Genomic DNA, 14,414 nt, shown 5'->3' with positions numbered 1-14,414 from the left:
ACCCTAACCCTAACCCTAACCCTAACCCTAACCCTAACCCTAACCCTAACCCTAACCCTAACCCTAACCCTAACCCTAACCCTAACCCTAACCCTAACCTAACCCCTAACCCTAACCCTAACCCTAACCCTAACCCTAACCCTAACCCTAACCCTAACCCTAACCCTAACCCTAACCCTAACCTACCCTAACCCTAACCCTAACCCTAACCCTAACCCTAACCCTAACCCTAACCCTAACCCTAACCCTAACCCTAACCTAACCCTAACCCTAACCCTAACCCTAACCCTAACCCTAACCCTAACCTAACCCTAACCCTAACCCTACCAACCCTAACCCTAACCCTAACCCTAACCCTAACCCTAACCCTAACCCTAACCCTAACCCTAACCCTAACCCTAACCCTAACCCTAACCCTAACCCTAACCCTAACCCTAACCCTAACCTAACCCTAACCCTAACCCTAACCCTAACCCTAACCCTAACCCTAACCCTAACCCTAACCCTAACCCTAACCCTAACCCTAACCCTAACCCTAACCCTAACCCTAACCCTAACCCTAACCCTAACCCTAACCCTAACCCTAACCCTAACCCTAACCCTAACCCTAACCCTAACCCTAACCCTAACCCTAACCCTAACCCTAACCCTAACCCTAACCCTAACCCTAACCCTAACCCTAACCCTAACCCTAACCCTAACCCTAACCCTAACCCTAACCCTAACCCTAACCCTAACCCTAACCCTAACCCTAACCCTAACCCTAACCCTAACCCTAACCCTAACCCTAACCCTAACCCTAACCCTAACCCTAACCCTAACCCTAACCCTAACCCTAACCCTAACCCTAACCCTAACCCTAACCCTAACCCTAACCCTAACCCTAACCCTAACCCTAACCCTAACCCTAACCCTAACCCTAACCCTAACCCTAACCCTAACCCTAACCCTAACCCTAACCCTAACCCTAACCCTAACCCTAACCCTAACCCTAACCCTAACCCTAACCCTAACCCTAACCCTAACCCTAACCCTAACCCTAACCCTAACCCTAACCCTAACCCTAACCCTAACCCTAACCCTAACCCTAACCCTAACCCTAACCCTAACCCTAACCCTAACCCTAACCCTAACCCTAACCCTAACCCTAACCCTAACCCTAACCCTAACCCTAACCCTAACCCTAACCCTAACCCTAACCCTAACCCTAACCCTAACCCTAACCCTAACCCTAACCCTAACCCTAACCCTAACCCTAACCCTAACCCTAACCCTAACCCTAACCCTAACCCTAACCCTAACCCTAACCCTAACCCTAACCCTAACCCTAACCCTAACCCTAACCCTAACCCTAACCCTAACCCTAACCCTAACCCTAACCCTAACCCTAACCCTAACCCTAACCCTAACCCTAACCCTAACCCTAACCCTAACCCTAACCCTAACCCTAACCCTAACCCTAACCCTAACCCTAACCCTAACCCTAACCCTAACCCTAACCCTAACCCTAACCCTAACCCTAACCCTAACCCTAACCCTAACCCTAACCCTAACCCTAACCCTAACCCTAACCCTAACCCTAACCCTAACCCTAACCCTAACCCTAACCCTAACCCTAACCCTAACCCTAACCCTAACCCTAACCCTAACCCTAACCCTAACCCTAACCCTAACCCTAACCCTAACCCTAACCCTAACCCTAACCCTAACCCTAACCCTAACCCTAACCCTAACCCTAACCCTAACCCTAACCCTAACCCTAACCCTAACCCTAACCCTAACCCTAACCCTAACCCTAACCCTAACCCTAACCCTAACCCTAACCCTAACCCTAACCCTAACCCTAACCCTAACCCTAACCCTAACCCTAACCCTAACCCTAACCCTAACCCTAACCCTAACCCTAACCCTAACCCTAACCCTAACCCTAACCCTAACCCTAACCCTAACCCTAACCCTAACCCTAACCCTAACCCTAACCCTAACCCTAACCCTAACCCTAACCCTAACCCTAACCCTAACCCTAACCCTAACCCTAACCCTAACCCTAACCCTAACCCTAACCCTAACCCTAACCCTAACCCTAACCCTAACCCTAACCCTAACCCTAACCCTAACCCTAACCCTAACCCTAACCCTAACCCTAACCCTAACCCTAACCCTAACCCTAACCCTAACCCTAACCCTAACCCTAACCCTAACCCTAACCCTAACCCTAACCCTAACCCTAACCCTAACCCTAACCCTAACCCTAACCCTAACCCTAACCCTAACCCTAACCCTAACCCTAACCCTAACCCTAACCCTAACCCTAACCCTAACCCTAACCCTAACCCTAACCCTAACCCTAACCCTAACCCTAACCCTAACCCTAACCCTAACCCTAACCCTAACCCTAACCCTAACCCTAACCCTAACCCTAACCCTAACCCTAACCCTAACCCTAACCCTAACCCTAACCCTAACCCTAACCCTAACCCTAACCCTAACCCTAACCCTAACCCTAACCCTAACCCTAACCCTAACCCTAACCCTAACCCTAACCCTAACCCTAACCCTAACCCTAACCCTAACCCTAACCCTAACCCTAACCCTAACCCTAACCCTAACCCTAACCCTAACCCTAACCCTAACCCTAACCCTAACCCTAACCCTAACCCTAACCCTAACCCTAACCCTAACCCTAACCCTAACCCTAACCCTAACCCTAACCCTAACCCTAACCCTAACCCTAACCCTAACCCTAACCCTAACCCTAACCCTAACCCTAACCCTAACCCTAACCCTAACCCTAACCCTAACCCTAACCCTAACCCTAACCCTAACCCTAACCCTAACCCTAACCCTAACCCTAACCCTAACCCTAACCCTAACCCTAACCCTAACCCTAACCCTAACCCTAACCCTAACCCTAACCCTAACCCTAACCCTAACCCTAACCCTAACCCTAACCCTAACCCTAACCCTAACCCTAACCCTAACCCTAACCCTAACCCTAACCCTAACCCTAACCCTAACCCTAACCCTAACCCTAACCCTAACCCTAACCCTAACCCTAACCCTAACCCTAACCCTAACCCTAACCCTAACCCTAACCCTAACCCTAACCCTAACCCTAACCCTAACCCTAACCCTAACCCTAACCCTAACCCTAACCCTAACCCTAACCCTAACCCTAACCCTAACCCTAACCCTAACCCTAACCCTAACCCTAACCCTAACCCTAACCCTAACCCTAACCCTAACCCTAACCCTAACCCTAACCCTAACCCTAACCCTAACCCTAACCCTAACCCTAACCCTAACCCTAACCCTAACCCTAACCCTAACCCTAACCCTAACCCTAACCCTAACCCTAACCCTAACCCTAACCCTAACCCTAACCCTAACCCTAACCCTAACCCTAACCCTAACCCTAACCCTAACCCTAACCCTAACCCTAACCCTAACCCTAACCCTAACCCTAACCCTAACCCTAACCCTAACCCTAACCCTAACCCTAACCCTAACCCTAACCCTAACCCTAACCCTAACCCTAACCCTAACCCTAACCCTAACCCTAACCCTAACCCTAACCCTAACCCTAACCCTAACCCTAACCCTAACCCTAACCCTAACCCTAACCCTAACCCTAACCCTAACCCTAACCCTAACCCTAACCCTAACCCTAACCCTAACCCTAACCCTAACCCTAACCCTAACCCTAACCCTAACCCTAACCCTAACCCTAACCCTAACCCTAACCCTAACCCTAACCCTAACCCTAACCCTAACCCTAACCCTAACCCTAACCCTAACCCTAACCCTAACCCTAACCCTAACCCTAACCCTAACCCTAACCCTAACCCTAACCCTAACCCTAACCCTAACCCTAACCCTAACCCTAACCCTAACCCTAACCCTAACCCTAACCCTAACCCTAACCCTAACCCTAACCCTAACCCTAACCCTAACCCTAACCCTAACCCTAACCCTAACCCTAACCCTAACCCTAACCCTAACCCTAACCCTAACCCTAACCCTAACCCTAACCCTAACCCTAACCCTAACCCTAACCCTAACCCTAACCCTAACCCTAACCCTAACCCTAACCCTAACCCTAACCCTAACCCTAACCCTAACCCTAACCCTAACCCTAACCCTAACCCTAACCCTAACCCTAACCCTAACCCTAACCCTAACCCTAACCCTAACCCTAACCCTAACCCTAACCCTAACCCTAACCCTAACCCTAACCCTAACCCTAACCCTAACCCTAACCCTAACCCTAACCCTAACCCTAACCCTAACCCTAACCCTAACCCTAACCCTAACCCTAACCCTAACCCTAACCCTAACCCTAACCCTAACCCTAACCCTAACCCTAACCCTAACCCTAACCCTAACCCTAACCCTAACCCTAACCCTAACCCTAACCCTAACCCTAACCCTAACCCTAACCCTAACCCTAACCCTAACCCTAACCCTAACCCTAACCCTAACCCTAACCCTAACCCTAACCCTAACCCTAACCCTAACCCTAACCCTAACCCTAACCCTAACCCTAACCCTAACCCTAACCCTAACCCTAACCCTAACCCTAACCCTAACCCTAACCCTAACCCTAACCCTAACCCTAACCCTAACCCTAACCCTAACCCTAACCCTAACCCTAACCCTAACCCTAACCCTAACCCTAACCCTAACCCTAACCCTAACCCTAACCCTAACCCTAACCCTAACCCTAACCCTAACCCTAACCCTAACCCTAACCCTAACCCTAACCCTAACCCTAACCCTAACCCTAACCCTAACCCTAACCCTAACCCTAACCCTAACCCTAACCCTAACCCTAACCCTAACCCTAACCCTAACCCTAACCCTAACCCTAACCCTAACCCTAACCCTAACCCTAACCCTAACCCTAACCCTAACCCTAACCCTAACCCTAACCCTAACCCTAACCCTAACCCTAACCCTAACCCTAACCCTAACCCTAACCCTAACCCTAACCCTAACCCTAACCCTAACCCTAACCCTAACCCTAACCCTAACCCTAACCCTAACCCTAACCCTAACCCTAACCCTAACCCTAACCCTAACCCTAACCCTAACCCTAACCCTAACCCTAACCCTAACCCTAACCCTAACCCTAACCCTAACCCTAACCCTAACCCTAACCCTAACCCTAACCCTAACCCTAACCCTAACCCTAACCCTAACCCTAACCCTAACCCTAACCCTAACCCTAACCCTAACCCTAACCCTAACCCTAACCCTAACCCTAACCCTAACCCTAACCCTAACCCTAACCCTAACCCTAACCCTAACCCTAACCCTAACCCTAACCCTAACCCTAACCCTAACCCTAACCCTAACCCTAACCCTAACCCTAACCCTAACCCTAACCCTAACCCTAACCCTAACCCTAACCCTAACCCTAACCCTAACCCTAACCCTAACCCTAACCCTAACCCTAACCCTAACCCTAACCCTAACCCTAACCCTAACCCTAACCCTAACCCTAACCCTAACCCTAACCCTAACCCTAACCCTAACCCTAACCCTAACCCTAACCCTAACCCTAACCCTAACCCTAACCCTAACCCTAACCCTAACCCTAACCCTAACCCTAACCCTAACCCTAACCCTAACCCTAACCCTAACCCTAACCCTAACCCTAACCCTAACCCTAACCCTAACCCTAACCCTAACCCTAACCCTAACCCTAACCCTAACCCTAACCCTAACCCTAACCCTAACCCTAACCCTAACCCTAACCCTAACCCTAACCCTAACCCTAACCCTAACCCTAACCCTAACCCTAACCCTAACCCTAACCCTAACCCTAACCCTAACCCTAACCCTAACCCTAACCCTAACCCTAACCCTAACCCTAACCCTAACCCTAACCCTAACCCTAACCCTAACCCTAACCCTAACCCTAACCCTAACCCTAACCCTAACCCTAACCCTAACCCTAACCCTAACCCTAACCCTAACCCTAACCCTAACCCTAACCCTAACCCTAACCCTAACCCTAACCCTAACCCTAACCCTAACCCTAACCCTAACCCTAACCCTAACCCTAACCCTAACCCTAACCCTAACCCTAACCCTAACCCTAACCCTAACCCTAACCCTAACCCTAACCCTAACCCTAACCCTAACCCTAACCCTAACCCTAACCCTAACCCTAACCCTAACCCTAACCCTAACCCTAACCCTAACCCTAACCCTAACCCTAACCCTAACCCTAACCCTAACCCTAACCCTAACCCTAACCCTAACCCTAACCCTAACCCTAACCCTAACCCTAACCCTAACCCTAACCCTAACCCTAACCCTAACCCTAACCCTAACCCTAACCCTAACCCTAACCCTAACCCTAACCCTAACCCTAACCCTAACCCTAACCCTAACCCTAACCCTAACCCTAACCCTAACCCTAACCCTAACCCTAACCCTAACCCTAACCCTAACCCTAACCCTAACCCTAACCCTAACCCTAACCCTAACCCTAACCCTAACCCTAACCCTAACCCTAACCCTAACCCTAACCCTAACCCTAACCCTAACCCTAACCCTAACCCTAACCCTAACCCTAACCCTAACCCTAACCCTAACCCTAACCCTAACCCTAACCCTAACCCTAACCCTAACCCTAACCCTAACCCTAACCCTAACCCTAACCCTAACCCTAACCCTAACCCTAACCCTAACCCTAACCCTAACCCTAACCCTAACCCTAACCCTAACCCTAACCCTAACCCTAACCCTAACCCTAACCCTAACCCTAACCCTAACCCTAACCCTAACCCTAACCCTAACCCTAACCCTAACCCTAACCCTAACCCTAACCCTAACCCTAACCCTAACCCTAACCCTAACCCTAACCCTAACCCTAACCCTAACCCTAACCCTAACCCTAACCCTAACCCTAACCCTAACCCTAACCCTAACCCTAACCCTAACCCTAACCCTAACCCTAACCCTAACCCTAACCCTAACCCTAACCCTAACCCTAACCCTAACCCTAACCCTAACCCTAACCCTAACCCTAACCCTAACCCTAACCCTAACCCTAACCCTAACCCTAACCCTAACCCTAACCCTAACCCTAACCCTAACCCTAACCCTAACCCTAACCCTAACCCTAACCCTAACCCTAACCCTAACCCTAACCCTAACCCTAACCCTAACCCTAACCCTAACCCTAACCCTAACCCTAACCCTAACCCTAACCCTAACCCTAACCCTAACCCTAACCCTAACCCTAACCCTAACCCTAACCCTAACCCTAACCCTAACCCTAACCCTAACCCTAACCCTAACCCTAACCCTAACCCTAACCCTAACCCTAACCCTAACCCTAACCCTAACCCTAACCCTAACCCTAACCCTAACCCTAACCCTAACCCTAACCCTAACCCTAACCCTAACCCTAACCCTAACCCTAACCCTAACCCTAACCCTAACCCTAACCCTAACCCTAACCCTAACCCTAACCCTAACCCTAACCCTAACCCTAACCCTAACCCTAACCCTAACCCTAACCCTAACCCTAACCCTAACCCTAACCCTAACCCTAACCCTAACCCTAACCCTAACCCTAACCCTAACCCTAACCCTAACCCTAACCCTAACCCTAACCCTAACCCTAACCCTAACCCTAACCCTAACCCTAACCCTAACCCTAACCCTAACCCTAACCCTAACCCTAACCCTAACCCTAACCCTAACCCTAACCCTAACCCTAACCCTAACCCTAACCCTAACCCTAACCCTAACCCTAACCCTAACCCTAACCCTAACCCTAACCCTAACCCTAACCCTAACCCTAACCCTAACCCTAACCCTAACCCTAACCCCTAACCCTAACCCTAACCCTAACCCCTAACCCTAACCCTAACCCTAACCCTAACCCTAACCCTAACCCTAACCCTAACCCTAACCCTAACCCTAACCCTAACCCTAGGGATCTCCCTTGGATCGCACCGGGATGCCTGTAGGGTTTTTAACCCTTTATATTTTCCTTTTCTTTTTCAGTTAGGATTAATTTGCATTTTTCAAAGATTTTTACCTCAAAGACTTCAAATAAAAGAGACTTTTTAACTATTGAACACCACTAAGCCCTGTTTGCTGTGGGTGCTTTGCCCTGACACCACCCTCCGCACTCACCTGCCCGGTTGGAGGGAAAAAGCCTGCTCTAAACATCTCTGCTACAGCAATCTGCTACAAGCCACCCCATAGACTAGGCCTCGGCCACAACCACCTGGACTGACACCTGAGGAACACCGATCGCGTGCAGTATCCAGCGCCATCTTGGTCCGGGCCGTGGTCGTGGGGAATCCAGTCTGTTTGAGGAGCCATGGCATCGTCACGTCAGGTGGGCACACTGCATACACACAAACAGGGCGGGGTTGTTAGGCCGCGGGCATCTCGGCGTGGTCCAGGGGAAGGAGTAGGGTTAGACTCACAACCCAGATTAGCTTTAGGGACAGCTGGGGTTTTCTCTGCAGATCCAACCGCCCATTTTGTACACGGGAATCAGTCGTTAGATGAGCCCACACGGGGACTAGCAAAAGCTATCCAAGCTGTACATCATCTTTCCACGTGTGTCTTGCTCAGTCTGAAACTATTCAGACCACTAAGCTTAGGCCACTGGAGAATATATTCACTTCAGCCGATGTTCCATAGAGCAGTGTTTCCCAACCAAGGGTACCCCTGGGAGTACTTGAGGACCTAGCAGGGGGTACTTGGAACTATTTCAGATTGAAAAAAGGGGAAAATGTTTTTATTTTTATAGGAAAATCTATATTTTTCAGTAAAATGTGTTGCTTTGGGATAATTTTAATTTTATTTTGACTGCAACATTGTCCTATTTCTGACAAATACCACTCTTAAGTAATTACTTTCTATATAAACTGTAACACCCTTGAGGTAGGGGGTACACAGAAGCTTTTTGATTAGGGTAAAGCCAAACTGGAGAAATGGGATCCGTTCAGGTGGGAGTTAAGAGGTTAAAGGTTGTTTATGAAACTTTCTCTTAAAAAACAGCATTTTATTTGTGTAAATTTGACATTTGAGTGACCCGTCTGCTGTATTTCTGGTCAGCATGACGCTCCATCACAGTGGCCTCTATGATGCCCCAGGATCAATTGCTTTAGAGTCTCTGGTGAGACTAAATATTTTTTACATTTATAAACAACTTTTCTTTTTTTCTTTTCTTAAAATGAGCCGATTGATTGACCAGCATCAGTGGCATCACTTCATTTACATTTAACCTCTTACCACCCGCCTGAACCAAATGCATTCTGTCCTCTTTTATACAGGCCTGTGTAACACCTCATTTGAAAGCTAAGACCCACAAAACTGATCTTTTTCCTCACGTTGTTGCTGTGTTGTGTCACCTTTGTTATGTTTTTTTATTTTTTATTTTTTGGTCTTATTTTTGTTGAATTTTTGTCACATTGATATGAGCGTTCTAAGTCCCGCCTCCCCCTGAGCTGTCCTGTACAAAAAGATGAAAACCTGTCATATGCACTTTAAATCACAAAAACTACTATTACTGCATCACATGAGGTGCATCATTCTTCCTGATCCTTACTATTTTTCTAAATCATGAAACTTTCCTGATTTTGTGCTGGCAGCTTTTCTCTGTAGAAAAAAACAATACATGTGTATTGTTTTCATTGTATGAATTAACTGTGAACTTTTATTGACAGTGAATTAAAAAGTGTGACAGATGTGGATTTTGCAGTTCTGGACATATAAAAATAATCTTTCTGTGCTACTAACAGTAACTAGAATCAGAGCTCAGGGATCTGCACTAAACTCTCCTCTTTCTTCTCACCAAATCTATTTTTACTCCTAATTTTCTTGTATTACTTTATTTATATTCTCACACTAAATTCAGGGTTCCCCACTTGTCCTAGTGTACATATGTACATGGATTGAAATGTTTATATTTTTAGACTGATCTGAATTGGTGCAATAGAGGACGAAGACTTTAGGTTCTGGAAGTAAAATTCATGTTCATTTTCCACATAGACTTTTTGGAAAAATTCAAAATCAACACATAACTGAAGCATTGTGAATATTTTCTTTTCTTTTTTTTCATCCAAATGGCTTGAATATATAATTCCAAATGGTGTGTTTCATGTTGAAGATTTACCTTGTTGCTGATTCGGTTCTTAACTTTAAAACTTGTGGGTTTTTTCTCTAAAAGTTTAAAGGAATATGAATGAGAACTTTACTTCAAAACCAGAAACCCTTTCCCAAAGTTTAGTGTCTCTCGTTGATGATTTCAGTTTATAGTTTAGTTCTCTTGGGAACTCTGTTAATTTGATATAAACATGCATTCTAGAACAAACATAGACATGTTGCATGTGTTGCTGTTTCACCATGTGGACATTATGGGGCTGAGCAATATGACACACACAATCAAAGGAATGAAAATCAAAACACTTTGAGCAATTATGCTTCTGATTGATTTTGTATTTGGTTTTAACTTGTGCAGCAGGTTTATTATTTACAAATAAATCCTCTGCAAAAGAAAAAGAGTCTGTCAGTGTGGCATGAAACTAATGTATTGGTTGATGTGCTCTATTGCCCAGCCCAGGACATATCATAATTGTGAATGCATAGTGTTTATGGAGCACCGAACACACATTGTTCATTGTTTCTCCTCACTGTCTCTCTTCAAACCTGCGCTCTTCCTCGCTCCTCCTCGTCCTCTCCCTCCTGGACCTCCTTCACCTCAGATCTAAGAAGTCGAAGCTCTCCATCGACAAGTCCACAGAGACAGACAATGGTTACATGTCGTTGGACGGCAGGGTGACCAATCGGAGCAGTGAGGAGGGGCTTCAGCTGCCGGAGCCGGCCTGTGATTCGCTGCTGAGAGCCGAGGAGGTGTGCTGGAACCCGCACTGCCCGCCCACTCACGCCCACACGCTGCCCTGCAGCAACGGGGTCATGCTGCCCACCCCCAACAAGGCAAAACACTTGACTGGACCCGCACGCTTCAACAACAGGGTCTCCAAACGTCCAACGTCCTTAGAGCAGCCTTCTCGAACCACTGCTCAGATATGGTCACTTTACAAAGGACAATCCTTCATCCATACTCCGTGGAACCAAGCAACCTGTAGCCAGACAGAATTGACAGATACAAACATCTGCTTCAACCACCACCAACCAACCACTCACACAGCACCCACACACACTGCAGTCTTCCCTCAGTCTCCTATCCAGATACGAACCAGGCCTGTTCCTTCCCAGATCTGAAGAGATCGGACATTCACAAGGTGGTGTGGCCACGTTTGCTTTTCGAAAACATATCTGCAGGTTTATATTCAGGGGTTTTTGTCAGGCATGCTAATACGCTTTTTCCACTGGCACGTTCTGCCGAGCCCAGTGCCAGGTCCACCGTGTAGTTGAGTGTTTCCTCTGGCCAAACCTGGGTCAGCAAGGTCCAATTTTGGGACCGAGCTCAAGCCTGTGCTAAAGCATTCTGAACTGATGCTAATGTGACGTAAACAGACTGCTGTGCTCTGAGTGGCCTGAGGAGAGAGGACAGCCCTCAGTAAAACAGGCAGATATAATACCAGATCCTTCACAAGATCATCATTGGAAAAGGGGATTTTTGCCCATGATAGCTGTGCTGTCCAGCTCTGTGTTCTCCCCTCCTCCCGCCCACAGCAGGAAATGCAACCAGGTGGATCACATGATCCAATCAAGGACATGGTGTTGCCTCTTGACACACACAAAAGAGCAGGGACAGAGAGCAGTTGGAGCTGCTGAAATACTTAGACTAAAAGGACTGAATTGCAGTAAACCGGCCTTTCTAGAGACCGTGGAGGACAGCCGGTAAGGGCAAAATGCTCTGTTTAGGTTTCTGTTGTGTTTTGTATGTCTCTTTGGCTGATTTGTTTGTCTGTAAACAGTTGTTATGGTGAAAACGGGGGTTTAAGTTAAAACTGATTTGAAATGCTAAAATACAAAGACCCTTGTTTAATTAAAAACACCAAAATTGTGGTTAATATGTTAAAAGAACTACGATTTATCTTCATGGTATTTACATTTGTTTGCATCTGTTTTTCTGAGGTTTTTCACCTGCTGAGTCACAGCTTCAAATAAAGAGAAAGAAAAGGAAAAAGATGTCTGTGTCTTGGAGTGAAATCCAGTTGGTTTATACCCCACATTAGAAAGGAAGCCTCTCAAGTTGGGTGCTGCGAAGAAGCTTGACAGTAGCATTTGCTGGCACAACTTCAGCTGATGTTAGCAACTTGGAGCGTACGCCGTGGAAACACACCGTAATTGTGCCTTCTAACTCCTGTTACTTAGGGTTGCATCAGTCAGTCTTCATGATCAGTATATCAGGGAGTTGGTGAATAAACGGTTGAACCTTTAGCTGTTGAATTCACAGTCACTCATGGCCCGTCTTATTGAACAGGAGCCGGCGTCTGACGAGGCGTCCAGCGAGGAGGACCCTGAGGTGTCGTACAGCGCCCTCCGGAGGGGAATGAACAGCAGTGAGTGCACGCTCCGAAACCGCAAGACCTCCCAACACCACAAGAAACACTACAATGAGGTAAGCGCTTCAGTAACGCTTTTATGAGTGTTTTTGTCATTGTTTTTGGATTACGGATGCTTCTTTCTCAATCCTGCATATTTCCACTCATCTTTCTTGCGATTTGTGTAGAAAAGAACAAACGTAGCCTCTGTATCTTCTTTCTGCAAGACATGCCGAAGTCTGGGACCAGCTGCAGTTCTCGCTGCTCCAGCCTGAGGACCCAGGACTCGGAAAGCACCCGGCACGAGTCCGAGACCGAGGACCTGCTGTGGGAGGACTTCCTGCACTGTGCGGAGTGCAGGTCGTCCTTCACCTCCGGGACAGGTTCGACTAATATTCCCTCTGAGAAATGATTCCATAGTGTGTCAGCCAGATATTAACATTTGTTGGTTAAAAAATGCAACATTGATCTAAAACGGCTGAAACAAAATATCCAGTACTTACTTTCTACATCTGCTATTTTCATTTAGTCTCCCAACAAGCCCCTCCCATCCCTGTCTCCGCTTCTTGCTCCCCTTTGCTGCGCAGCTGTTTCAATATAGAGAAAAAAGTTAGTGCGGCTGTCGTGAATAGGGCTGGGCACTGTATAAAAAAAAAAAGATGCCAGAACGATACTTTTTCTGATCCTTTTTCTGATCCTTTTTCCGATCCTTTTTCCGATACTTTTTCCGATACTTTTTCCGATACTTTTTCCACTACTTTTTCTGATCCTTTTTCTGATCCTTTTTCCGATACCTATACTAAAGTATTTGTCGTGTAAAACAGAAAACAGAAGAATAAAATTTACAGGTTGATCTCCAATGTCAGATTGGGAGAAATTGTGGCTAAAATAAAGGGGGAAAAAAAATGTGAGAAAAAATTTGGGAATAAGTTGGGCTTTAATAGGGAAAATATTGCGAATTACAAGTGAGCAAAAAGTAGGGGGAGTATCAAAACTTTTTTTCTGACACCAAACTGGTATCGTTGAACGGTACCCAGCCCTCGTCGTGAAGCTATGGCGAGTGTTTTTACAAACATCAACTTTTTTTTTGTACAAAACTTTAGGCCTGGTTTTCTTAAGTTGTTTGTTCCACTCATGCACCAAATTATCCACTATTGCAGCTCCTACAGACTCCAAACTTATGTTATTTTCAGAGGGATTTTTAAATATCTGATTCCCAGACGGTTTTATTCAGCTTTGAACCTAAGAAAACAAGGCAAAATCTAAGTTTTTACAGTTTCATCATTATATACTTATGATTAGCTTATTCAAAAACTAGAAGACCCAAAATTCCCTCTTATTTACTTATGTCAATAAAATAAAACCATCAATTCAAATCTGGGTCTAACCATCATTTAGATTTCGTCGCTGAAAATATCGGCTAAGATAGCAGATAGTCAAATATTTCTGAACTGTCATACATATGAACCTCACAGCAAAAACGTATTTTTGGCAGAGGGAGAAGGAGCCGGGAACCCTGTGTGTGAACCGTCCAAAAAAAAGAGTACAGAGACGACCCTTTCCACAAGGTCTGTCTCTCAGCTCAGGACTTTATGTGACGTCATCGCGTGAATGAACCTTCTCTGGTGTTTCTCTGCAGGGTCACGTGCCCTGGCTGCACAGCTCTAACCCCGGCTGGAGCGAGTGAGCGCCATCGTGTGGGAGGCCAACATGTCCGTGCCTCAGATCAGCGGCATGATCATGAACAAAGTCAGTGCCAATAGGTCAGGTTCAAGCTCTCCGTCATTTAGATAAACGAGGGAAAAATATAGCAGCTGGTTAGTGTTCTGAGAGGGGGTGAATTGGGCACTCTTTTAATGGTGTCCGATTGTCTAGAGAGAGAAAAGTAGTGAGGGGGACAGGTCAATTTATTTATTTGTA

General features: G+C 46.7%; 1 protein-coding gene across 1 annotated transcript; it reads left to right on the top strand.

Annotated features, from left to right (window-relative positions):
* Positions 1 to 10,785: 10,785 nt before the first annotated feature.
* Positions 10,786 to 14,162, top strand: LOC306959373 (protein PHTF2-like; the record flags this gene model as incomplete). The annotated part of the gene is made up of 4 exons (XM_079551461.1): positions 10,786 to 10,977; positions 12,434 to 12,571; positions 12,688 to 12,877; positions 14,134 to 14,162. Exons 1-4 carry the CDS (start codon positions 10,801 to 10,803, stop codon positions 14,160 to 14,162), a joined length of 534 nt encoding a protein of 177 aa, XP_079407587.1. The 5' UTR covers positions 10,786 to 10,800.
* Between the last annotated feature and the right edge of the window lie 252 nt (positions 14,163 to 14,414).

Source organism: Gobius niger (assembly GCF_951799975.1).
Source record: "Gobius niger genome assembly, chromosome: 2".
Taxonomy (NCBI): domain Eukaryota; kingdom Metazoa; phylum Chordata; class Actinopteri; order Gobiiformes; family Gobiidae; genus Gobius; species Gobius niger.
The sequence above is the reverse complement of the archived record's forward strand: the minus strand, read 5'-3'. Positions and strand labels throughout refer to the sequence as shown.